This window comes from Notolepis coatsorum (genome assembly GCF_963971535.1).
Source record: "Notolepis coatsorum genome assembly, chromosome: 8".
Lineage (NCBI taxonomy): Eukaryota > Metazoa > Chordata > Actinopteri > Aulopiformes > Paralepididae > Notolepis > Notolepis coatsorum.
The window spans coordinates 72588144-72615976 of NC_140172.1; the positions used below are offsets into that span (position 1 = coordinate 72588144).

The window sequence follows — 27833 nt, forward strand, 5'->3', positions numbered from 1 at the left end:
AAGAATCCAAACTTCAAATAACTACAATTTCGACAGTTTTTGGCTTGCCATTGCTCTGACTGCTTTGTTGTTGAATCAAGTCAAATCCTAGGTAAGCATATATTGTGTGTGAACGTTGACATGAAAAGAAAAAAGTAAGAAAAAAATATCAAAATCTGTATCTCACTTGAATCGATACTCGGTAGTACCGACGTGTTTCGGTTCGGTACCTCAAAAGTACCGAATTCGGTACCCATCCCTATTTGGGGGTGCGTGTGACGGCTGCTGCAGCGCGAGCCTGCGGGGCGGGAGCTTGATGCTGGATTAGCGTATCGCACTAACTTGGGAGGCGAGAGATAGTAATTTGATTCTGCAAATCAATTTCACATTCTTCGCTTGATGTAATTAATACAAATGTCCAATATAACTGAATTCGTTAGCTCATAAAAATGTGATTATAACAGACTGCTATTTAAAACTCTGACCGGAATTTCTCGAATATGTCCGGGGATAGAAATCTTGCAGGACACCCAGACCGGCACGAATATGTTCTAACGGAAACGCTGCTGCCAGTGCTGTAACCCTATGGAGATGTTTACCTTCTTTGCAGGGCTATAACTTTTTAAATATTATGGCTATATCGACATTACTATGGCCCATTCAACATAGGGTATCTATCGTTCCGGATGTGGGAACGTTATATTTTTTCATTCATAAATTTTTTCATTCATACATTGTTGTGTTAATACCGTCGAGAATATAAGTATGTTTTTAAGGTTTTCTGCAGTAATTCCTAAAACGCGAGTTATAGGCCCTGACACATATGATAGATTATCGATTGGCGTTTCTTTCCTATACACGCTATATTAAAAAATTCAAATGTATATGATCGGTATACATTATGCTTCATCATGCATGAAGGAAAGGGGGCGGGGGGTCGTTTATAATTCCTTGATCGTCAGTAACGGCTTTATTTAGTATGGGTTGATATGTTGAGCAGATGGATTGCCATGAAATGAATAAACAATCGGGCTGAAAATAACGTTATATTCCTCTTACCATTCGCCGATGAGACTGGAGGAAAAATATTCCAAATATTTGACGTCGATCTGCTAGATCCATTTCCCGTTTGTATGATGCAATAAACGCCAAAATCATATTGATTATTGCGTTTCGAAAGCGATCCCATGCACTCAAGTGTTTGTCTGGATCCACGTAACAAGATATTACTGCCGGAGGGATTTCCTCGATGCACCGAGCGCCACTTCCGGTTTGGCTTGGGGTGTAACTTGCCGGACATCCACCAGGCGGCGGTATTGAGGCGTTGCAATATCAGACAGGGTCCAGCTGCAGTCCCGGAGGGAGGCTGGATGAATTATGAATGCCATGGCGAAATTTTTTTTATATTGATCCCAAAAACAAGTTAACTCGTTTCTGGCGCACAACGCATGGTGGGCAATAACGAGTATACTAGGTTTTTTTTTTTAAACTTTATTTTTTTTAGCGTTTATCGCTTTTCTGGTCAAGCATGACCGACAGATATAGGGTGAAACGGGATATAGATCAGGGGAAGACATTCTGGGAAATGACGGCGGGTCCGGGAATCGAACTCGAGTCCCCCAGATCCGTGACGCAACACTGTTTTCCCCGACGCAGAAATAGCGCAGAGATATGCGGTGAGCTACTGGAGCTCCCCCTAGTAGTATACTAGTTTTTGGCGTCAAATGTGTTAAGGAATCAAATAGTCTGCTCTATGGCTGCATGCTGGCGCTAACGTTATTGTTTTAAAATGCGCAACTGTCGGAAAAACCTGGCAGCGATAAGAGGAATCGATAGTCACGGAGGCATGCGATTCCAGGAATCGGACAATTAGGAACCGGCTCCCAACGGGAACCGGTTTTCGATTCCCATCCCAATGGCCGCATCCACTTCCATTCATTTGTGCTAAGCTAGGCTAGCTTGCAGCCGGATAGCTTTCTACTGAACGCATTTTATTTTTTCCATCTTTACCGGAAGAAACCCAGTGTCAAATTACTATAGTACTGTATCCATAGCTATAATATAGAATATGGTTATAGCTCTACAAACAAGGTGACTGTTTACATGGGGTTAATAGGTGGCATGAGGGGCCAATGATGAGTAAGAGGTGTGGCACTGAAAGTGTTAAAGTGCTTGATTTTTGACAAAAAGAAATCAAGACCTGGAATTCCTTGAAAACAGCCAATTTTTTAACAAGGTGCTTAAAAAGTAATTGAAATTCAAATCAACCATTCTCATTGAAAGTTTTGTTCATCCATGATAAAATTGTTCTGAATCAAGAAATACAATTTATTTTTATTTAAAGTGTAACTAATTGTCGGAAATTGTTTTTTTATGCCATAAAAATTGGATCCGGTTTTTAAGTCCTTGAATTTCATTTTGCGATGTCTGTGGGAACCCTGATATATTGTCTTATTGGGAATAATCAACTTGTAGACATGCGATAAACTGTTTTAAGGCACTCTGCTGCACTCTGTTATGAGTGCATTGTTATGAGATTGCCACTCACTGTCTTCTCAGCCAATCGCAAAGATTAGTCAGAAATAACTGTGGTGTAATTTAGATGTAAATGGTAATGGATGTTCTCTCTGTGCCCAGGCCTACTGCAGCATAATAACTGGTGTGTTTTAGATGTAAAGGGTAATGGATGTTCTCTCTGTGCCCAGGCCTACTGCAGCATAATAACTGGTGTAATTTAGATGTAAAGGGTAATGGATGTTCTCTCTGTGCCCAGGCCTACTGCAGCATAATAACTGGTGTAATTTAGATGTAAAGGGTAATGGATGTTCTCTCTGTGCCCAGGCCTACTGCAGCATAATAACTGGTATAATTTAGATGTAAAGGGTAATGGATGTTCTCTCTGTGCCCAGGCCTACTGCAGCATAATAACTGGTGTAATTTAGATGTAAAGGGTAATGGATGTTCTCTCTGTGCCCAGGCCTACTGCAGCATAATAACTGGTGTAATTTAGATGTAAAGGGTAATGGATGTTCTCTCTGTGCCCAGGCCTACTGCAGCATAATAACTGGTGTAATTTAGATGTAATGGGTGTTCTCTCTGTGCCCAGGCTTACTGCAGCATAATAACTGGTGTAATTTAGATGTAATGTGTGTTCTCTCTGTGCCCAGGCCTACTGCAGCATAATAACTGGTGTATTTTAGATGTAATGGGTGTTCTCTCTGTGCCCAGGCCTACTGCAGCATAATAACTGGTGTAATTTAGATGTAATGGGTGTTCTCTCTGTGCCCAGGCCTACTGCAGCATAATAACTGGTGTAATTTAGATGTAATGGGTGTTCTCTCTGTGCTCAGGCCTACTGCAGCATAATAACTGGTGTAATTTAGATGTAATGGGTGTTCTCTCTGTGCCCAGGCCTACTGCAACATCCTCAGGCATTAAAGCGTTCCGTCTTGAGACGGATTTCCGTCAATTTGATTATATTTATATAATATTTTGATTTATATAAATGTTTTTTTAATAAAAAAAAAAGTTTAAATATAAAGTTTGCCAATAGGGATGTATCAGTAGTATTGGCAGTGGTAGTAGTCGTAATAGTAATCCAGTCTATTTTTTTATTTTCTAAAAAATAAACTAGTTCAACATAGGGCTGGGCGATATATCGAGTATACTCGATGTATCGCGGCTTGTTCTACATGAGATGTATACTATATCGTGACGTGAACATCGAGTATATATTGTCACGTTGTGGCTGAGATGAGACTTGCTTTTGCGCAGAGCTGTCCTCTCATTTCATTATAGACAGACCAGCGCGGACCTTAAATGACATGCAATTGTAATTTCATTAGACAGACCAGCGCGGACCTAATGACATGCATTTTAATAATAATAATGGCTTGGATTTATATAGCTCTTCATGACACCCAGAGCGCTTCACAGAGTCCATTATTCGTTCATACACAGTCATACCGGTGGTGGTAAGCTACAATTGCAGCCAGAGCTGCCCTGAGGCAGACTCACGGAAGCGTGGCGAATAATCATCGCCTACGGCCCCTCCGACCACCACCAACATTCATTCATATGCATACACATTCATATGAGGCAAGTAGGTTAAGTGTCTTGCCCAAGGAAGGGCGGCTAGGTGGTGTAGTGGGCAAGGCACTCGCCACCAGTGTGGAGACGCTAGGATTCGCGTGTTCGAATCCAGCTCTCCACATTGTTTTCAGTTTAGCTGGTCGTCCGCAGTAATACACATTGGCCGTATTACGGGGAGGGAAAACTGAAGGGTGGGGATCGAACGTTGTGAACAAGCGACTCCTACAAGTCGGTTGGTGCGCCTGCGCAGTAGAATCAGGAAGTGTCGGGGGCAGCGTGAGCCTCCCACGCGTTACTCCTCGACACTGGGAGATCGAGCTGCGCAGGTGAAAAGATGCGACTGCTGTTACCTCAAGTACCGGAGGGGACTTGTGCTATGTATGACTTAGTCCACATTGCAGCCGGCTTGTGGGAGGCAAGAAACAGCGTTCGTGACAGGGGAGGGTTGAATTGGATGATACGAAATTGGGATGGGAGAAAATATAGAAAAATGGGAGAAAAAGTGGATCAAAAAAAGTGTCATGGGCATGGACATGGACATGGGCTTGAGCGGGATTCGAACCACCAACCCTTCGATCATTGGACGACCCGCTCTACCCGAGCCAAAGCCGCCCCACATTTTAGGGCGGCTAGGTGGTGCAGTGGGCAAGGCGCTCACCACACATGCAGGAGACGCTGGGTTCGAGCCCAGCTCTCCGCATTGCTATATTAGGGGGTGGGAAGCTGATGGGTGGGGATCGGACGTTGTAGACAGCGACTCCTACAGGTCGGTTGGTGCGCCTGCGCAGCAGAATCAGGAAGCGACGGGGGCGGCGTGCCCTCCAAACGCAGACCCCCGACGCTGAGAGATTGCGCTGTGCAGGTGAAAAGATGCGACTGCTGCTTCCTCGAGTACCGGAGGGGACACGTGATGTAAGGCTTAGTCCACATTGCAGCCGGCTTGTGGGAGGCATGGCCTAACAGCGTTCGAGACAGGGGAGGGTAGAATTGGACCATACGAAAATTGGGATGGGAGAAAAATAGAAAATGGGAGAAAAAGTTGATAAAAAAAAATATTACATGCATTTTAATTGACGCAAGCAATGGGCTAACGTTAGCTGCTAACCAAGTTATCCATGATGACTAGGCTAAGCTAACTAGCGTTAGATGCTAACCCTGGAAAACGCTCAAAGCGAACTCCAAAACACTAGTTCCATTCGTGAGGAAAGGGGGTGGGTTATATTGACGACTCTTGACAACAGAAGTTTAAACATAACTTCATATTTATTGGTTATTCGTTTCTTTATATCATCCAGTTTCCATATCCGTGTGTTAAACTCTTCCTGTTTACATTAGAGTGTGACATCATCACCTACGGCAGCTTAAACGTGACGATCAAAACGTGAACCTAAAACAAAATCCGGGGGGTGGGGGCTGGCTCTCTCGCGCTCTCTCTCGCTCTCTCGCTCTCTCTCTCTCGCTCTCTCGCTCTCTCTCTCTACATTCAATGATTTAAAGTGGCCAAACGTTACAGTATAAATACTAACTGGATAGTTGATGATATAAACATTTAATTTCATTATCTGAAATATTCTAAAATCATTAAGTCTGCTATAAGCCATTATCCCTTTGTGTGTGATTATTATTTTCTCACAGTAGTGTGTGTATATATATATATATGTGTGTGTGTGTGTTTGGCTAAAGTGGATAGAAAACACAGTACTGTGCAAAAGTCTTATAGGCACCCAAGAGTTTTTATATAAATTGTCTTGGATGTAAATAATTTTTTTTATTAGTGTCAATAGACTACTCTTAGTACATTTTCATTTAATTATTTTTTAAAGCATCTTCATGGTTTAATAATGCAAACATATGTTGCAGGGACTTATTATAATCATCATATTCAGGGCTGTACGCTAAGCTTTTTCACTAGGGGCACACTTGCCCCTAAATGAGAAATTTAGGGGCAAAAAATATTTTTTAGGGGCAAATTTTTAAATAACAATTTTACCATTATTTATATCGATTGTTTTTGATTTAAAAAAAATTTTAAAAAAATAATTTTATATAATTTTTTTTTAATAAAATATATATATTATATAATCATACTTGTAGTTGTATTATCTGCGAGACATCGCCACCACGCAACAAGTCAAAATGCTCGCTATATGCAACCAGCTCCACTGTCTGTGTGTACTCGAGTAGCCTCCAGCTACGGCCAGGATTCTCCGGAGCTGCAGCTGGACCCTATACTGTAGCCTCCAGCTACGGTCAGGATTCTCCGGCGCTGCAGCTGGACCCTATTGACTATATTCAGCGTGCCCTCAGCTCGAATACGCATCGACTCAGTGTTATAAGACATTGATATCAGGAGCTATCTGAACTATTTAGTTTAATGGGACGTTTCGTTTTGAACAGTTAGGGTTGGGTACCGTTCACATTTGAACCAGTACCTGGGAATCGATAATGGTATACGACGACAGGGCTTGACACTAACACCGTCCCGTCGTCCCGGGGGAAATAAAATATGTATTTGGGATGAAGAAAAATCCTCCACGGGGCCGGGACACAGTCGGGACGAAGAGGATTTATTTTCCCCCACTTGGAAAATGTCAACTGCGCCGACTGTCAGTGCGCATATCACTGTCAAACGGTGCGTGTCTTCCGAGTGCTCGCTTTAGTTGACAGTGGCACGAGACCACTGCACGAGACCCGCGGAAATATCAGAATGTTTAATAGAATGTTTAATAAAAGTTCTCGTGGTTCCGGCCATCCTCTAGCCATCCTCTCAGTCAAGGGAGCACTCTCAAACATGCTGCACTATTTGAAGTGTATAACGTTAAACAGAGCAGAAGAAGATGGAATAACAGACACAGACTGACCAACAGGGAACTGCATCCAACCCTAGTACAAAGGCAGGTCTGCGGTGGTGGCTACTGCCACTGCTGGCTCAATGTTCTCGACGGTCACATTTTCATTCGACGGCTCACTAGGAGGTGGAACGCGTCGAAAATATGAAGCAATACTAACTTTACTTTTCTTCATAGGCATAGCTAAATCAGACAGTCAGCCAGTCTATCAGAGTGCTCAATCGATTTTCCCCACTCTCATACCTGAGTGCTCAGCTCGCGTGAGTGGCGTCATCACACGGCTTGGATAATTTAGGAGTGAAATGCGAATGCAAGGCTTGAAATCCCTACTCGCAAGCCCGCCCCCAAATATTATTTACCAATCGCAACGGCCAATTAAAGGGGCAATTTGCGACGAGCTCGTCGCACTGTACAGCCCTGATATTGGCGTGACTGTATGCATCAAAGGGTTAAATCAAGCATTTTTAAGTGCTTTAGAGGAAATGTCAAAATATCGCGATATATATCGTGTATCGTGATATGGCCAAAAAATATCACGATATCATTTAGAGGCCATATCGCCCAGCCCTAGTTCAACACAGGTAACCACTTTTGCTTAATTTCTTTGATGGCTCAAATGTATGCTCTAGTGCAGGGGTCAGCAACTTTTTTTTTTTTTTTTTTTTAACTATTTTTTAGCGTTTATCGCTTTTCTGGTCAAGCATGACTGACAGAAACAGGTTGAAATGGGATGTAGAGCAGGGGAAGACATTCTGAGAAATGACGGCGGGTCCGGGAATCGAACTCGTGTCCCCCAGATCCGTGACGAGCACGGTTTTCCCCGACGCAGAAATAGCGCCGAGATATGCGGTGAGCTACGGGAGCTCCCCACTCAGCAACCTTTTTGACATGAAGTGCCAGTTTGAAATATAGTTGTAACTAGTGTGCCTGTGCCATATCAACAATATTCCATGCATCGTATTTTTTTCTTCTCATAATCAGGTATTTTTTATGATAATTCTTACATTATTACATCATTATTGTTATTATTAACAATATTATTATGATGGTTGTATCAACCCTAAATCTGAGTTGGGGCGGGGGTGCAATGCAGACAAACAGTTTTGCTTTACTGAGCTCCGTTATCTGGGGGCTGTAGTTGGTCACTTTAAAGGGGAACTCCAACATTTTGGGAAATTAGCTTATTTAACATCTTCCCTGGAGTTAGACAAGAAGATACATACCTTTTTTGTCTCTGTGCGTGCATTTTAGCTTTGGGAATAGACGCTCCGTTAGCATAGCTTAGCTTCATCACTGGAAGTGAGCCAGGACAGTAGCCTTACAGTGCCTTACAGTGTATTGCAAGGTCTGACATTGACCAAATTTGATATGCATGACCTTGGTGGGCTCTAGGTCAACTCCTGAAAAGGGGGTCAATGTCAGACCTTGCAATCAAAAGTTAGGGGGCGCACTGAAATTATGGCAAGGGTTATTAGCCCCCTAACTTTTGATTGCAAAGTCTGACATTGACCCCCTTTTCAGGAGTTGACCTAGAGCCCACCAAGGTCATGCATATCAAGTTTGGTCAATGTCAGACCTTGCAATACACTGTAAGGCACTGTAAGGCTACTGTCCTGCCTCACTTCCAGTGATGAAGCTAAGCTATGCTAACGGAGCGTCTATTCCCAAAGCTGAAATGCACGCACAGAGACAAAAACGGTATGTATCTTCTTGTCTAACTCCAGGGAAGATGTTAAATAAGCTAATTTCCCAAAATGTTGGAGTTCCCCTTTAAGCTGCACACCGGAGCATCTTTTAATCCAGCTGTTTGCTGTTCTCTGATATTTTCTGACATTTCGTTGATGAGTCGCTCGACACTTCAAGCTGACATGGGGATATCTTTTATCCTTGATTTGATTGTCTCTTTGTTTGGCAAGCCTTCAAACAAAACATCTGCGCTACAGAGAAAAGCCTCCTTGATATACTCGCCATCAGTGAATGGCTTTCCACATTTCGCAATGCAATGAGCAATGCGATAGCTTACATTACATTTACATTTACATTTAGTCATTTAGCTGACGCTTTTATCCAAAGCGACTTACAAGTTCTGTACGACAAGCCATCAGGAAGGGCACAACTCTATCAGCTGAGTAACAGTGTTCGTCAAAGTGTTGAGTGCTACAGTGTAGGTTAGTTTATTAGGACAAGTGCATGACAGTATGGTTAGTTAGGGTTAGATAATTTTTTTTTTTTTTTTTTTTTTTTTTTTCTTAATTCAGATAATGGTTGAAGAAGTGCGTCTTTAGTCGACGGCGAAAGATTGGACGTGTTTAGGCTGTCCTAACTGGGGTGGGTAGTTCATTCCACCATTGTGGGGCAAGGACTGAGAATAGGCGACTTCTCTTTGATGACCCTCCCGGAGCTTGGATAGGAGTAGGTCTGAGGCGGCCAGAAGAAGCAGAGCGTAGGGGTCTTGAGGGTGTGTAGTTAGAGACCATTGACCGGAGGTAGGCGGGAGCAGTTCCCTTTGCCGCACGGTATGCTAGGTCGAGGGCCTTGAAGCGGATTCGTGCAGCAATGGGGAGCCAGTGCAGGTCCCTAAGAAGTGGGGTGACATGGGCCGACTTCGGTAGGTTTGAGATCAGGCGGGCCGCTGCGTTCTGAATGAGTTGAAGAGGCTTAGTGGCAGTGGCCGGGAGGCCAGCGAGCAGTGCGTTGCAGTAATCGAGGCGGGAGATGACTGTTGATTGGACGAGGAGTTGGGTGGATTCTTTTGTCAGGAAGGGGCGGATCCTTCTGACGTTGCTCAGGAGGAATCGGCAGGTTCTGGTTGTCGCTGCGATGTGAGCAGAGAAGTTCAACTGGTCGTCGAGGACAACACCAAGGTTCTTGGCGGTCGGGGACGCGGTCACAGCTGCATTCTCGACTGTGATGGAAAGGTCGGTCGGGGGAGGATTTGGCCGGCAGGTGGAGCAATTCTGTTTTGCTTAGGTTCAGTTTGAGGTGGTTGGTCGTCATCCAGGCGGAGATGTCGGACAGACAGGCCGAGATCCGCTCAGAGACGTGGATATCTGAGGGAGGGAAGGAGAGGAAGAGTTGAGTATCGTCGGCATAACAGTGGTAGGAGAAGCCATGAGACGTGATAATGTTACCCAGTGATTTAGTGTAGAGGGAGAAGAGAAGGGGTCCTAAAACCGAGCCCTGGGGGACACCCGTCCGCAGGGGGCGGGTGGCCGACAGGGTCCCTCTCCATGACACTTGGTAGGAGCGGTCATTGAGGTATGATGACAAGCTTGCTTCAGTTGTGTGGTTTTTAGCAGTCGTGAACACTTTGAGGGTGCTGGCTTGCTTTCCATACCTGGCCACGGCACGTTTAATCGATTCTGCCTTAACTTTTTTGATGCTTCGTCTCAAAATGGCGTTTCACACCTGACGTTCTGCAAACTACATTTTCTAAACATAAAGTACACACAGCACGGTCCTTCTGACACACAAACCCGTAGTCTGTCCACGAGGGCTGGAATGCCCGAATTTCCTTTGCTTTAACTTTCTTAGCGGGGGTTGCCATCATGAAAGACGGCACATACAGAATGCAACCGCAGCACTGTGTGATTACCTGGGAACTGTGCGCGGGCGCGGGAGGCCAGCTGACTGCTGACAGCTGAGCACCATGGGAACAGCTGTATAGCTGTCATAGGGGTGTGCAAAACAGTCGACTTACAAAAAAGAACCTGTGGGAGGATTTCAACAAGATAAATGCGACAACAGTGCAAAATATTTAACTATAATATTTCAAAGCGAAGTAAAAAAAAAATATATATATATATATATATTTTTTTTATGCTGCCCCCTGTGCCAATGAAAATGCCCCTGCGTGCCTATGCGGGCACGCGTGCCTGGGGTTGCCTACCCCTGCTCTAGTGTCTAGTCGATTTTGTGTTTTGAGCACAACGTTCATCATAGATCTAGCCACTTAATTTTGCTCTCAAAGTGCACCAGATCGATGCATTTAACTTTAAAACGTAAAGAAAATCCCCCTAGAGGGCCCGAGGTTCACCCACCACCACAGTCTCACTAAATCCTGTGGGAAACACTGAGGATTAAAATTTGTTTACGGCTGTGGGTAGGGCGTTCCACATTGTTGTGGCGTAATTGCGAAACGTGTTTAGTCCCTTGTTTGTATGATAACAACTAACAAGCCTTTTAGTTCATGGTTCAAACTAATGGGAAAAGGGTGCTAGCTCGCCATCAATCAGAAGCTAGCCACAAGACTTGCATTCACGCTCTCCAGCACACAGCCTCCCTGCCTGGCACAACAACCACAACAGTAGGGTCTATAGTCACAGTCAGGACAGTAGGCTCTACAAGTAGGCTCCCTTAAAAACGCTAACACTATTAAAAAATAAAACAGTGGAGGTTAAAATAAGAATATGACTTGGCCTGAAAGTCAGGAGATTTTTTTTTGCTTTAATCCCTGCATCCTGTACCTGATGTTCTCTCTGTACCCAGGTCTAATGGATGTTCTCTCTGTGTCCAGGCCTACTGCAGCATCCTGTACCTGAAGCCTCGCATGCAGATCATCATCCGGGGTCAGAAGGTGAAGTCACAACTCATCTCCAAGAGTCTGGCCTACATCATGAAGGACCACTACAAGCCCACTTCGCTGGTATCCTTTCAAAGTGAGGTCCAGGTCCCCAGCCAAATGAGGAATAGTTGCATTACGCGAATGACTTCTCCACTAGAAAGAATTACTATTCTGATCATATATTACTATTCTGATTCATATATTACACTCTCTCCTCTGTTATCTCTCCCCAGCTACTGTGGCTGGGGGGGGGGCACCAGGATGTTGCTGTCTCGCCCTCCCAACCCCCACCCCCCAGCTAACAGCAAATGTTGTTTTAGAGCCCCTCCCCTACCTGCTGCAACTGTGGTCAGGACATTACCCCCCCCCCCCCTGCCTCCGCATAATGGCGCCGCACTGTCGGCTGCCTCTCTGTGTGCGGCGGTGATACGCATACGTTTGTCTCAAGGCTAGTCCTGCATGTATCAACAATGCACATGTCTGTGATTTTATGTTTTGTGCCATTATTACTATCTAAAATGTAAAATGGCCCACTTGATCATGGCCATTAGGGGCCATGTGGTAGGGTTTGATTTAGGGCTGACCCCTATTAATCGATTAGTCGACTAATCGGTCGAAAGGAGCCGTAGTCGACTGGCCAACCTCTTAGTCGAATATAAGAAGAAAAAAAAAGAAAAACATTTTTTACAATAGAAGAGGCCTAGAAGCGTGGCTAACGCTAATGGCACGCATACCAGAGGCTAACTGCCTACGAAAACAGGCACAGAGGCACTGAAAGAGGATTTCACCCATCTAATGAACACACTAGACTAGACAAATATCAAGATGTATCCATCAGTGGACCAATTGCATGCTTTTGCAGAGGACAAGAAGCCTTCAGTCGACCCCTAAAGACATTAAGCACCCCCCACAGCCCAAAAATTTAATATTATAATTTTTCTTTTTCTTTTTTTGTAAGTCGACCAATAGTCGACTAACGACAAATTTTGGCCAATCCTAGTCGACCATCCAAATCCTTAGTCGGGGACAGCCCTAGTTTGATTGAATTGAATGTATTGAAAATGTTATTAACAGATTGCAGAATGGGTACAATACAGTACAGCTCAATACACACAATTGTTAAGGGGATGCAGACCAGAGAAAGACTTTCGTCTTGTTTACATCAGGGTCCCCCATTTTCAATTCATCATAACATATGACATACATGACATACAGTACTGCTACATCTATACATTTATAACATACCAGATTTACAAATACAGTACTGTTTGTGATACAAAAAGAGTAAAAAAAAAAAAAAAACTGGGATGCACAGAATATTCAGCCTGAAAGGGTTTTAGCACCGAAAATATATCACCGAATGTCAAATAACGCGGCTACAGACATAGCATGCCCAACGTGTAACGTGAGCAGCTTGGCAGCTCTTCCTGCGTTCTGCAGCCTGTGATAATAACTCCTCTTGGGAGTCGCGCTCTTTCTATGTAAACTCTGCGAGCAACGCATCCAATAAATGCGTCTTTAACATGCTTTATATCCTCGTCATTACTATATGCCCGTCGCGGTTAAAAAAACCTTTTTAACTAACGTTAGCATTAAGCTAGCTAACAACCTTCCATTCATCTTTCACTCTCTTAAGCTACGTCATCCCCCGCTAAGAGTCACAGGAGATGTAGTCAACAGTCCTTCCGTGTAGGCTAGAATGCTGTGAATTATGACTAAGTAACCACTACAGTAACATCATTAAGTGTGCTATAAGCTATTTTCCCTCGTGTGTGTGTCTTTATGCAGATCTTTATGCAGTTTTAAAGCACCTTGGCTTTGTTCTGAATGCACTTTGTTGTAGTTATCCTACAGAGAAAAGAAAATGCACTTGACTTTAATGCACATTTTGTTGTATGCAAAGAGAACATGTTTAAATTGTACAATCTTTCAGCAGTCAGTCTGGAATTAATGTATGCATTCAAAAGTGCTGAATAAATGTTTTATGGGCCCATAATAGTGATTATTAATATTATTTAAGTTTATTTTTTAAGTGATAAGATGATTAAGTGATTATTAATATTATTTAAGTAATTTAAGTTAATATAAGTAAATTATATTAATAATTTTCGGCCTTTCGGCATTCGGTTTTCGGCCAACTGTTTCCTATTTTCGGTATCGGTTTCGGCCAAGAATTTCCCATTCGGTGCTTCCCTGGTATGTAGCATCTATCTACATGTTGGGTTGTGGTGGCCATGTGGTAGGGTATGTAGCATCTACAGTATCTACATGTTGAGTTGTGGTGGCCATTAGGGGCCATGTGGTAGGGTATGTAGCATCTATCTACACATTGGGTTGTGGTGGCCATTAGGGGCCATGTGGTAGGGTATGTAGCATCTATCTACATGTTGGGTTGTGGACTTGTGGTGTCATTAGGGGCCATGTGGTAGGGCAGGGGTGGCCAACCCGCGGCTCGCGAGCCGCATGCGGCTCTTTGCCCCTCAATGTGCGGCTCTTCCATCCATATTTTTTTTTACATTTTTTTTTATGTCACTCATTCCATAAGGACGTAGAATAAACATTTAATTTTTTTTTTTTTTTTTAATGGTCCATTTGCATGTTCTTGGTATCTGAATCTAGGGACATATATGGATCAGTGTCAGAAATAGTGTGTATGTTACTAGGCTTGAGTAAATTGTAATGAACCAAAGGAGAATATCAATTCTATTTAAAAAAAAATAATGATCTTTGACTGTGAATAACACCATGCTAAAATTGACCAGACCTGAAAAATCTAAGCAAATGAATAAAGGGAAGATGATTAAACAGAAGGTTTTGTAGATACAGTACTGAATTCTGCCATCTTTTTTATAATGTAAATTTCTCCACCATCGTATTGCAACATCGTTTTTTGCAAGACGTTCACAGAAAGGTAGAGAAACTAACTGCGTTCTGTTTTATGGCAATAACGTTCAGGTTTGTGGGAGATAATCCCAAAAAATAAGAGAAATAAAAAAAGTAAATCCAGAAGTCAGATGATTGACAGGGGCTGGTGTGAGCTGGGCAGGGTAGTTTTTCGAAATTCGAAAGCCCTGAGTCTCTTCCTTCAAAAGACTACACTCACTTTTGTCTGTGCCACTTCCTCCTGTCAATATGCGCCGGTTTCCGACTCAATGCCCTGAGATTTCTATAATCTTATATTTCACTAATAACAGTTAAAATAATTGGTAAACAAACGTAATGCTGAAAATATACACTTTTACTGTATATCTTGGGCTTAAGAGGTTAACCCTGTGAGGCCCAAATTAAAAAGACATTAGCAACTTCAGAGGCCAGAGGGTGGGACATATAAACACATTTACTATCAAATAGCATTGTGAGGCTGAACAACAGGACCAATTGACTATATATGTGCTTAACATTTTTTAAATAAACATTCTTTTTTTAAATGGCAAAGTGATTTTGTAATTTTGCAACCATGGGTCTCACAGGGTACTTTTAACCCTGTGAGGCCCAAATAAAAAAGACATTAGCAACTTCAGAGGCCAGAGGGTGAGACCTATAAACACATGAAGGGTGCCGTGACTGGAAAAAAAGTTGAAAAACGAGGCTGAACAACAGGACCAATTGACTATATATGTGCTTAAATTTTTTTAAATAAACATTCTTTTTTTAAATGGCTAAAAGTGATTTTGTAATTTTGCAACCGTGGGTCTCACAGGGTACTTTTAACCCTGTGAGGCCCAAATAAAAAAGACATTAGCAACTTCAGAGGCCAGAGGGTGAGACCTATAAACACATGAAGGGTGCCGTGACTGAAAAAAAAGGTTGAGAAACGCTGGTATATGGCTCTTTGTGGTACCACAGTCATTTTTGTGGCTCTTAGTCTCTGACTGGTTGGCCACCCCTGTGGTAGGGTATGTAGCATCAGCATTGTCTACCTGAAGCTCACTTAAAATTGGCCATGGGTCTGTTGAAGTGGGCATTGCCGTTTGGGGCCATTATGGGCCACGTAATACAGTTGTAGTGTATAATTGCATAGTAAGTATTTATTTTATAGGCATGTTTATTTATTTATTATATTTATTTTATAGGCATTTATGGGCATTTATAGACTTTTCTTTTGCGATGGGAGTGGGTTTCTTCATTGAGCACTTATCCTTATGGCACAAGTGTCTTGTGTTTTATTATAAATAGGATGTCTTAACAAAAACACCTCAGATGGGAGTTCCTGTGACAATTATGTAGTGTGTAGTTTAGTGGCTTCTAATCACCAAGACTTTCCATCTCAGCCTCTGTAACTTTAGACACAGAGATTCCAACCAAGTGGAGAACAGAGAAGAACGAGAGTGGGTGGTGATAGGTTGTTATACAGTGGGTTGTGTTATATAAAGACAGTGGGTTGTGTTATATAAAGAGAGTGGGTTGTGTTATAATAATAATACATCTATTTTATATAGCGCTTTTCCAAATCTTTCCAGATGCTCAAAGACGCTTATATAAAGACAGTGGGTTGTGTTATATAAAGAGAGAGGGTTGTGTTATATAAAGAGTGGTTTGTGTTATATAAAGAGTGTGTTGTGTTATATAAAGAGAGAGGGTTGTGTTATATGAAGAGAGAGGGTTGTGTTATATAAAGAGAGGGTTGTGTTATATAAAGAGAGAGGGTTGTGTTATATGAAGAGAGTGGGTTGTGTTAAAGAGTGTGTTGTGTTATATAAAGAGAGAGGGTTGTGTTATATAAAGAGAGTGGGTTGTGTTATATAAAGAGAGAGGGTTGTGTTATATAAAGTAGGGATGGATGTTGAACTTTCTAGCAAAAGTGCTATTTTGAAAATCACTGGTTCTTAACACTTCCAGTGCCACTGGTTAACATGGTAAAACGTGGTTGAATGCCGGCACCCACTTCAATGATAGCGTTGTGAACGCATAATCTCTGTCTTAAATTATGGCTATGTGTCTAATCTGCCCGTCGTTTATCAATGACTTGTTTGCAGTCAACATTGTCGAAACGGATTGTTTTTTAATCGCTTCATTTCCGTTTTATAGCATTTTGAAAAGCCCTCGTTTTCAAGGAAAATATAAAGATTCCGTGATAATCGGCATTTACTGGAATATTCTGGCATACACAAAAACGTTGTCATTTTTCTGCCTATTTATGAATCCTTTTCAAATAAACGCTAGATTATCGATAGTATATGTGTACTTATGCACGCTATAGAAGCGGGCTGAAATATCGATTCTCTCATTTCCTGATCGCGCACACACGCATAGGGCAAACGCTGATATCTCTGTGAAAATAGCTCTGATTATCCTAAGACTGGTAAAATAAATTCCTTACCTCAGATCAGATGTTATCCAAAAAGATTATTCCAATTCCTGATCGCCATTCCAAATATCGATCGCGTTTATTGATTTAGTGTTGGGTACTGTAAATACATAATCCACGTGTTTTCCGGGCCGGCGATCACAATGGATTCTTCAGTTGGCTTGACGGAAAAGTAAAATGAGGAAACTGGCCCGCCCCCCCATCAGTCTAAACTAAAGGGGTGCAGTTACACAGGGAGAGACGATAGGGGGCGGTATCTTCCCAATTGAGCTCAGAGAGAGTCTGCAACACTAACCTGAGGCTCGATTGATGAAATATGAATTCAAATCTCCAATAAAAAAAAAAAATTACAAATAAACGCTATATAGCATTGCCGGCACTCAACTCGCGGCATGAACTAATGACTTCAATTAAAAATATATTGTTATTTTCTGTTTCAGTTTAAATTCAGTTAAAATTTTCAATTCAGTTATTCTTTTTAATAGAATGGATCATTAAAATCAAAGGGTATTGCACATAAATAGGCACTTCATAATCTGAAGTCAGATAATCCTTCAGAACGTTGATCGGCTCAGCTGACCGACAATAAATCAAAATGACACCATTCACCATCGTAGCCTATAATAACAGCATTGCATTGGCCTATCAACCGGTTTTAATAAACAAACAGAAACAGTAGCATGTGCATCTTTTAGATCAATTAGGCTATGAAAATGTGGCTGCCTCTAATAATATAAAAAGGAATGAAATAAGAATGGTTTGCTTAATTTATTTTTTAAGTATTCTATAAAAAAATATATTGATTTTCGATTTTCTGACGTGAAAATCGAATGAAGGTATGGGTTCGAATATTTGAATTTTCGAATATTCTTCTATCCCATCCCTAATATAAAGAGTGGGTTGTGTTATATAGCGATAGGGTTGTGTTACAGTATATAAAGAGAGAGGGTGGTGATGGGTTGTGTTTATATAAAGAGAGCGGGTTGTGTTATATAAAGAGAGAGGGTGGTGATGGGTTGTGTTATATTCCATTAAACTTTATTGTCATTGTACAGGGTAACAGAGATCATAATTTTCCCTGTAATACCTTGCTTTTTCACAATCTCATCATATCCCTGCATGATGTTATGTTTCTGCTTCTGTACAAAAGGGGTGTATCGCTCTCTATTTGCCTTTTCGAGTCTTCCTTAAGTCTTTTGTTCCAGAACAAACGTGTCCCGATCACATTTGGATATAACACCAAGAGCAAAGACCAGTATGGAATAATGCTGTACCACAAAAACCGCCTCATCAAAGCTTATGAGCGTGTTGGCTGCCAGCTCAAGGTTAGTTTGTCTCTATTTACTGTGTGTGGGGGTGGGGGTGTTTTTTTTCCTCTCTCCTTGGTAACCGCATGACCTCCATGTTTGCTCTGGACAGGCCAACCAGAAAGGTGTTGGAGTCATTGGAGTGATAGAATGTAACTTTCTGGATCCCACACACAACAAACAGGACTTTGACAACACTGATAAGTACAGGTAAGAAAGCCAGCGCTTTATTACTGTGCATTTGGTGGTGGTGGTGGTTATGGTGGTAAAATTACATTTATTTCAGATGACATAACACAAAAATTGGAACATAAACAATATGCCTAAAATAAACATTGGTGTGATGTAATGCTGTGTGAGCACTGCGGCTCTATGCCAGAGAGGGAGGGAGGGAGAGAGAGAGAGATCTCTCTGCCTAGTGACTTTCAAGTTTCATGGAGTATTTTTTCCACTCCTTTTCATCAATGACAGTGTGAAAGCTATAGGCTGAGATCCACCACGACACTTTATACACACAGTATGCATCTACCAAGACACTTTATACACAGTATGCTTCTACCACGACACTTTATACTGACACTTTATACACAGTATAAAGTGTTGTCGTAGATGCATACTGTGTATAAAGTGTTGTGGTAGATGCATACTGAGGTGTATAAAGTGTCGTGGTAGATTCATACTGAGGTGTATAAAGTGTCGTGGTAGATGCATACTGTGTATAATGCATCTACCACGGCACTTTATACACCTCAGTATGAATCTACCACGACACTTTATACACCTCAGTATGCCTCTACCACAACACTTTATACATTTAAGTATGCACACTTTATACACCTCAGTATGCATCTACCACGACACTTTATACATCTCAGTATGCAAACCAACTGTGTTAAAGGGGAACTATCTTATAAATGGCCTTTTTCAGTGTTTAGCATTGTTTCCTAGCTATGTGGACTTATATTAATATGATCTATGTCTCTAATTCTCATATTGGCGCATTCTTCCAATTCTCCTCTCACAATATTCACCCTCACTGAACTGAGTCATCTGAAAATGATTTGTGATGTCAGAGAGACACCACTGCATGTTAATGTCCCAGATGCTTCGAAGGCCACACAGTGGTTTAGGAGCCCAGCCTCAAAACAGCTTAAGATCTTCTGGTAGAAAAATGCTGTTTTTGAGGACTTGATTAGAAATACAAAACAATGAATTAAAAAAATATATATAATTACAGAGGTGTTTCATAAACTCACAGGAATTGTGTAAAAGTGCCCAAATAATGAAAGAAATAGTAAAATATTTCCCCTTTAACGATATGGTTCATCGGATCCCTGACACGAAGTGGCACAGGTTATGCCTCAAGTGTGCTGAATGGGTTTCGAAGTGGTCAGATGAAGCGATTCACTCTGCTTGGTCTAAAAACTGCGCCCGGACCATATACGGTGTAACACAGAGTGTGAAATAAGGTTTCAAAGGGTGGGCGATACTGCCACCTAGCAGGATGCGGCCGGTATTGCACTTTTGGGATTTCAGAATGATTCCCTATGGTATCACCGAGGTCCGTGGATGAATAATGAATAGAAAAATCAAATAAAAGAAACGACCAAAACCAGAGAAATCTCGGGTCTGGCAGCCAACCCATGTTAACCCATGTTAAAGTGTAACTAATTGTCGGAAAAATATTGGATCAGATTTCTTTTTCTATAAAAAACTGCATTTAACTCAATGGACGCCACGGGTCTAGCCCATCTTTGTTCCTACTGCGCCAACGCTCTAAGACAGACCTGGGCATTGTACGGCCCGCGGGCCAAATACGGCCCGCGGGATGATTCTGACCGGCCCGCAAAAGATTTTTTTTTTTACTTTTTTTTTTTCCCATGTCAACGTTCACACGCACAATATACGCTTACCTAGGATTTGACCTGATTCAACAACAAAGCAGTCGGGGCAATGGCAAGCCGAAAACGGTCGAAAGTGTGGTTATTTGAACTTTGGATTTTTTTTTCACAACTGAGGTAGGTAGATTACATTTTTAGAGACTAAAGTACCGAAAAAAGGTACCGTTGGGTACCGGTATCGATTCACAGGTACCTGTACCGTATCGGTTCAAATGTGAATGGTATACCCATCCCTACTGAACACACAACTGCAGGACAAGGGCATTTTTGCTCATGAAATGCATAGCCATGTGAAAGCCTTCATGACAAAGTTGCAATTAATTTCAAGGCAACTAGGCAGCAACAATCTCGAACACATGAAAACCCTGAAAGAAGTCAAACCATCAGCTGATCACCGGCACAGGTACTCATCCATGTTGGGAGCACTGCATGATGAATTTTCAAGGCGTTTTCAAGATTTCAAAAAGGTTGAGGATGAAATGCAGCTGGTTTCCTTTCCCTTTACCTGCAGTGTTGATAGTAGGGCTGACCTTCGAAGCTTTTTTTGGCAATCGAAGCTTCGGGGCCGAGCTTCGATTTTAATTCGAAGCTTCGAATTTTTTTATTTTTCTTTATTTTTTTTATCTTATGTTGTGGGGCTTGTACAGCACTTTCATAAACTTTGTTGTTTTTAAATGTGCTCTATAAATAAAGTGGGTTGGATTAATTAATTAAGTAGCCCCTTTCGTGACTGAGCCAACAAGGTTTCACTCGGCTGTGTGATTTAATTCAAGGTGGATCGCTGTTGTCGTTTGAACAACTTCAGATTTCATGGGAACTACCAATCCCCCAAATCAAGAATGTTTAAGATGAATGAAGTAAGATTTTGATTATTTGAAATATGGCCTGTGTAGACTAAACTATGCACAGAATTATGTCCGTCTACAAGGTCCGGATTCTACATGGTCCGGCAATGTAGACCTTGTAGACTCCACTACAGACCAATTATCAGTGAATGTTCATGCATTTTTAAGAAGGGCAACTTCCACAAAAAAACAAAGAACTCACCAAAATATCTCAGTAGCACCTTATCTAAATTTTATTTCCTATTTTGTTTATTCATCCCAGTATCTTTCTTTCTTATGTGTGGAATTCTACAAGGCATGTAGGTGTATATGTATTTGAGGATGATATCCTTCAAACAGGCAATAGTGATGATATAATTTGGGCAGTGCTGAGCTGGGTTACTTTCCTCCAGTGTATTTGTCCCCCGGCCCCACCCAATGGCCCCATGCGCGCGCGCGCACACACACACACACACACACACGCACACGCACACGCGCACGCACACACACACACACACACACACACACACACACACACATTTACATTTTGTCATTTAGCTGACGCTTTTATCCAAAGTGACTTACAAGTTCTGTACGACAAGACAGCAAGAAGGGTACAACTCTATCAGCTGAGTAACAATGTTTATCAAAGTGTTGCGTGTTACAGTGTAGGTTAGTTTATTAGGAAAAGTGCATGACAGTAAGGTTAGTCGCGGTTAGATTTTTTTTTTTTTTTTTTTTTTTATAAATCATTTCAGATAATGGTTGAAGAAGTGAGTCTTTAGTCGACGGCGAAAGATTGGACGGGATTCGGCTGTCCTAACTGGGATGGGTAGTTCTCACACACACGCACACACACACACACACACAAATCGAAGATTTTTTTCTTTTTTTTTTTTTTTCTCGATTTTTTTTTTAATGTTCGAAGCTTGTGCCATCGAACGAAGCTTGCTCTCAAGGAGGAGAACTTTCCAAACATGAGGAGACATGCTCAGAAGATGTTGGTTCTCTTTGGATCCACCTACATATGTGAACAGACATTCTCAGTCATGGCGTTTACCAAATCCAGGTACAGATCCTCTCTCACTGATGAACATCTGTCAGCTGTGCTTCGCATCTCCACCTCAGACATTCAACCTGACTTTGATGGACTTGTTAAAGCTCAAAGGAGACTGGATTTCTCACACTGAATGAAAAAAAAAGAACTGAAGAACACTAAAATGTGGGAATATAACAAGTGAAAAAAAAATAAAAATAATTTAACCCCGACTAACCTTAATGTCATGCACTTGTCCTAATAAACTAACCTACACTGTAACACGCAACACTTTGATGAACATTGTTACTCAGCTGATAGAGTTATACCCTTATTGCTGTCTTGTCGCACAGAACTTGTAAGTCGCTTTGGATAAAAGCGTCAGCTAAATGACTAAATGTAAATGTAAGTGAAATGGGACACTTGATCCTTTTCTTTTCTTCTGCACAGTAAAAAAAAAATAACTGAAGAACACTAAAATGTGGAAATATAACAAGTGAAATGGGACGCGTGTAGCTTTATGCCAAGCAAGCAGTGCAAAAATTTAACGTAGTGGCATGCAGTAATGCGCCTTTCATTTTCCGCCGCCCAGCGCCCAGGTCGCGCGGAAATAGGCTGTCTATTGCCATTCTCTTTGACAAACTCTAACCTTAACCAGCTCCTTAACAACGCCTAAACTTAACCGTTCTAACCTTAACCAACTCCGAAACCATGCCTAACCTTAACCATAGAAATTATATTGCCATTCTCTTTGACAAACTCTAACCTTAACCAGCTCCTTAACAGCGCCTAAACTTAACCGTTCTAACCTTAACCAACTCCGAAACAATGCCTAACCTTAACCTTAACCTTAACCATGCCTAACCTTAACCGGCGAAATAACCTTAACCGGCGAAATAATACACGTTAAAAAAAAATCACGTTAAAAAATATTTTCGATGGGATTCGAACTCGCCAGCAAACAAGCCATAGGATCCACAGCCATGTGTCCTTGCCAATTGAGCTATTGGTAGATACTGAATAAGGGGCGGTGACTTATATATATTGAGCTCCGCTCAAGGCGGGATCTCATGCGCATGCGCGGGCACCTCGCGCGAGCACGCCGGCGCACGCACGCACCTGAGCGAGCACGCCGCCGCCGGTGCACGCACGGTAGCATTTGTCTGAAAAGAAGGGCGCTTTACCGCACTAGCGTGCGGTGACGAATGCGGAAGCATTTTTGCACTGCTTGCTTGGCATTAACGTACAGGCAAATGGGACACATGATATATATATTTTTTTGTGCACAGTTCTGAAAACATTAAATGTTTAATATAGGCATGTAAAGTCAAAAAGGCTACAAAACTGGGACACTTTTCTTTACACAGTTACACAGTTCAGTCACAAAGATGATGTGATGTCTTTAGAAAGCTAAGAAAATCCTTGTTTCAATAGTATATGAAACTCAAAATGCCCTTTGTTATTAATGTGACTGAAAATTTGTTAAATGTTTCACATTTTGTTTATCATTTTGGAAATTCTATTTGAATAAATGATATTTTTGAAAGCTATCCTCACCTTTTAATTGCCAAATAATAACATACACTCTTACCAGCGGTCAAAACAATGCCATTTACTGCTTTTTATATAGAAATAAAATTTATATTATGCATAATTGAGTTCGGAATTTTGGCCCGGCCCTCCAAAATATTTTCAGTTGCTCATTTGGCCCCCTGGGAAAAATAATTGCTAAGAGATAGGGATGCGTGGCGGTGTTTGCAGGGATATATCTATATTCTATATTATAGCTATGGATACAATACTATGGCTCATTTGACATCAACTATCCATCGTTCAATATGTGAAAAATAAAAAATAAATTCATGTATACGTTCATGTGTTATACCGTGGTGAATATAAGTATAGTTTCAGAGTGATCCTGGCTAATTCCAGAAAACGGCCTTATGGAGCAATATGTGAATTTCACTTAAAGCGTTGGCATTGCTCGCCTAGACACGCTACTATCGTTTTTTGATGCTTTGATGTTTGATCGTCACCAACGGCATACGTTGTGGAGTACGTTACACATGGTTGCTGCGATCGATGTGAAATCATGGTTGGATCAAGGCAGGATTGATGTCATATAGTCCTTACCTTCACTAGGAGGTACCCCAAAAAGAATATTCCAATTGTCTGATCGCGATTTCCAGTATTGGTGTCCATTGTGTCGCCCACATAATCCACCACAACACATGCATCGGGGGCATTGGACGCGTTTCAATGTGATCGGGTGAACCGCTAGACTCACCTGACCCAAAAAACTGTGCCCGGTAGGGATTTAAACGTAACACAGGGTGACATATAAGGTTTCAAAGGGTGCTTGATACTGCCACCTAGCAGGATGTTGCCGGTATTGCACGTTGACGATTTCATACTCATTTCCTATGGTAACACAGAGGTTTGTGGATGAATAATGAATAAAAATATCGGAAAAAAAGGAAAAACTATCCAAAAACTTAATATTACATGTTAGGCACCCAACGGTTGTCGAGCAAACACGTAATAATACATGGTTGGTGCTCAATCAGTTAAAAGTTAATTGTATCCTTTTAAATGCCCTTTTAAATGAAAAATAGTGCTTGGAAAAGTACTTGAAAGTCCTTGAATTTCATTTTGCAATGTCTGGGAACCCTGTGAAAAGCTGAGGTTTTCTTGTGTTCAGGAGGACCATCAACAGCTTGGGGATCAAACTGGAGGAGTACTGGAATGAGATCCGCTTCAAAAGAGACAGGGAGGACCCCAACGCCAGACCGCTGGAGGAAACCATGTAAGCACACAGTCTAAAGGTTCTCAACATGGGGTCCGGGTACCCTCAGGTACAATTAAGGATTGTTTAATTTCACTATTTAATTCAGCAGAGGTTGTCTCAATGCGAGAATATACCGTAATTCCTCTAATAGTAACCGGGTCTCAAATACAAGCCGGGTCTCTATTAATGGCCGGGTGCGCTCTTGAGCTAAGCAATTATAAGCCGGCCTCCTAATACAAGCCGGGTTACTAATATACTGAGCTGCATACTGAGCTAGTTACTTGATTTCACTTTGAAAACGTTGAAATGACCAGTGACCACCTGTAATTGCACTGTTTACTATTTCATACAGTACTTGGTTTCAATAAATGAACCCAGTACATTGTACTGGGTTCAAACTGACACAAAATGTTGATTTATTCATTATGATCCGTTTGAAAATTTGAAATATAGGCCTCCCTCTTATACAGGTCTCCTCCTAATACAAGCCTGGTATCCGCTACAGTTGAAACAAATACAAGCCGGGGTTACTATTAGAGGAATTACGGTATACACTTCTACTACTAAGAATGACTTATCGGGGCGCCCTCGTGGCGCACCGCATAGTGCCTTGCACACCTACGTGGCCGTCCCTGGTTCGCCTCCCGCTCCCGCTGATATTTGTCGCATGTCCTCCCCACATCTTCTCCCGTTTCCCTCTCCTCTGTCGGTCTTGTATGGCCTATAAACCTGTAAAAATGCTAAAATAAATTTAAAAACAAGTGACTTATCATGGGGGCGTGGCCAGGCGACATGGAGTGAGGTCGTGTTTCAGCTGAGCTCCCCAAGGAACGTTCTTTTAACATACTGTGGCAGATATCACCCCCCTCCCCTCTCATGGATATGTGAAGGACGGGAGATATTACTGCCACTTAACACTTTCAGAGCCGGAAGCGGCTACGTGGCGTAGTGGGCAAGGCACTCGCCACGAAATGCTGGAGACGCTGGGCTCAGCGCTCCACATTTGCTTTCAGTTTAGCTGGTCGTCCACAGTAATACACATTGGCCGTATTACGGGGAGGGAAACTGAAGGGTGGGGATCGGGCGTTGTGGACAGCGACTCCTACAGGTCGGTTGGTGCGCCTGCGCAGTAGAATCAGGAAGTGTCGGGGGCAGCGTGAGCCTCCCACGCGTTACTCCTCGCCACTGAGAGATCGAGCTGCGCAGGTGAAAAGATGCGACTGCTGTTACCTCAAGTACCGGAGGGGACTTGTGCTATGTATGACTTAGTCCACATTGCAGCCGGCTTGTGGGAGGCAAGAAACAGCGTCCGTGACAGGGGAGGGTTGAATTGGATGATACGAAATTGGGATGGGAGAAAATATAGAAAATGGGAGAAAAAGTGGATCAAAAAAAAAAAACACTTTCAGAGCCGGCCGTGTTTTCCTTTTTACCCCCTTGAATGCCCAGCAACCACTTCAATGTTAACGTTAATATCGCCTAATCTATGTTTTAAATTATGGCTATGTGTCTAATCTGCCCGTCGCATTATCAATGACCCATTTCCAGTCAACATTGTCGAAGCGGATTGTTTTTTTATCGGTTCATTTCCGTTTTATAGCATTTTGAAAAGCCCTCGTTTTCAAGAAGAAGAAAAAATAATGTGTTTATAGGTCTCACCCTCTGGCCTCTGAAGTTGCTAATGTCTTTTATTTGTGCCTCACAGGGTTAAAAGTACCCTGTGAGACCCACGGTTGCGAAATTACAAAATCACTTTTAGCCATTTAAAAAAAAGAATGTTTATTTAAAAAATGTTAAGCCTCACAATGCTATTTGATAGTAAATGTGTTTATGTCCCACCCTCTGGCCTCTGAATTTGCTAATGTCTTTTTAATTTGGGCCTCACAGGGTTAACCTCTTAAGCCCGAGATATACAGTAAAAGTGTATATTTTCAGCATTACGTTTGTTTACCAATTATTTTAACTGTTATTAGTGAAATATAAGATTATAGAAATCTCAGGGTATTGAGTCGGAAAACGGCACATATTGACAGGAGGAAGTGGAGCAGCCAAAAGTGAGTGTAGTCTTTTGAAGGAAGAGACTCAGGGCTTTCGAATTTCGAAAAACTACCCTACCCAGCTCACACCAGCCCCTGTCAATCATCTGACTTCTGGATTTACTTTTTTATTTCTCTTATTTTTTGGGATTATCTCCCACAAACCTGAACGTTATTGCCATAAAACAGAACACAGTTAGTTTCTCTACCTTTCTGTGAACGTCTTGCAAAAAACGGTGTTGCAATACGATGAAAATGGTGGAGAAATGTACATTATAAAAAAGATGGCAGAATTCAGTACTGTATCTACAAAACCTTTGTTTAATCATCTTCTCTTTATTCATTTGCTTAGATTTTTCAGGTCTGGTCAATTTTAGCATGGTGTTATTCACAGTCAAAGATCATTATTTTTTTTTAAATAGAATTGATATTCTCCTTTTGGTTCATTACAATTTACTCAAGCCTAGACACAATATTTCTGACACTGATCCATATTATGTCCCTAGATTCAGATACCAAGAACATGCAAATGGACAATTTAAAAAAAATTGTAAATGTTTATTCTACGTCCGTATGGAATGAGTGACATACATTTTTTTTTTTTTTTTTTTTATGGATGGAAGAGCCGCACATTGACGGGCAAAGAGCCGCATGCGGCTCGCGAGCCGCGGGTTGGCCACCCCTGCGCTAGATTATCGATAGTATATGTGTACGTATGCACGCTGGTGCCGCATGCTGTAAATCGATTATCTTATTTCCTGATCACTCGCACAGTCAAAACAGCCATATCACATATATAGGGGGAAAGCTTATATCTCCGTGAAAACAGGTCTGATTATCCTAAGACTGGTCAAATAGATTCCTTACCTAGGCTGAGATCAGATGGTATCCAAATGGATTATTCCAATTCCTGGTCGACCATTCCAAAAATCTATCCTCTTATTGATCCCACGCGTATACACGCTGTGCTGAGGGTCCAGCATGAAGCTGATCGGCCCCGGTTACATGCGTGAGAAGTAAAATGTGGAGTCCGGGTTTTTTTCCCCATGCATTTTCATTGAGTCCAATCCAAAAGGGTGAATTACCATCTGGGAGACGATAGGGGGCGCTTTTTTCACATCTGAGCGCCTGGGGTGGCTGATTTACCAA

At 41.9% G+C, this 27833-nt stretch overlaps 1 protein-coding gene across 1 annotated transcript in view; it reads left to right on the plus strand.

The window, feature by feature from the left end:
- morc3a (MORC family CW-type zinc finger 3a) overlaps positions 1 to 27833 on the plus strand; it is a 150441-nt gene that overhangs the window by 59041 nt on the left and 63567 nt on the right. The window contains exons 7-10 of the mRNA XM_084320456.1: positions 11437 to 11565; positions 17998 to 18117; positions 18212 to 18309; positions 24562 to 24666. Coding sequence (XP_084176582.1) covers positions 11437 to 11565; positions 17998 to 18117; positions 18212 to 18309; positions 24562 to 24666 — 452 coding nt within the window. The remainder of the gene's footprint in view (positions 1 to 11436; positions 11566 to 17997; positions 18118 to 18211; positions 18310 to 24561; positions 24667 to 27833) is intronic.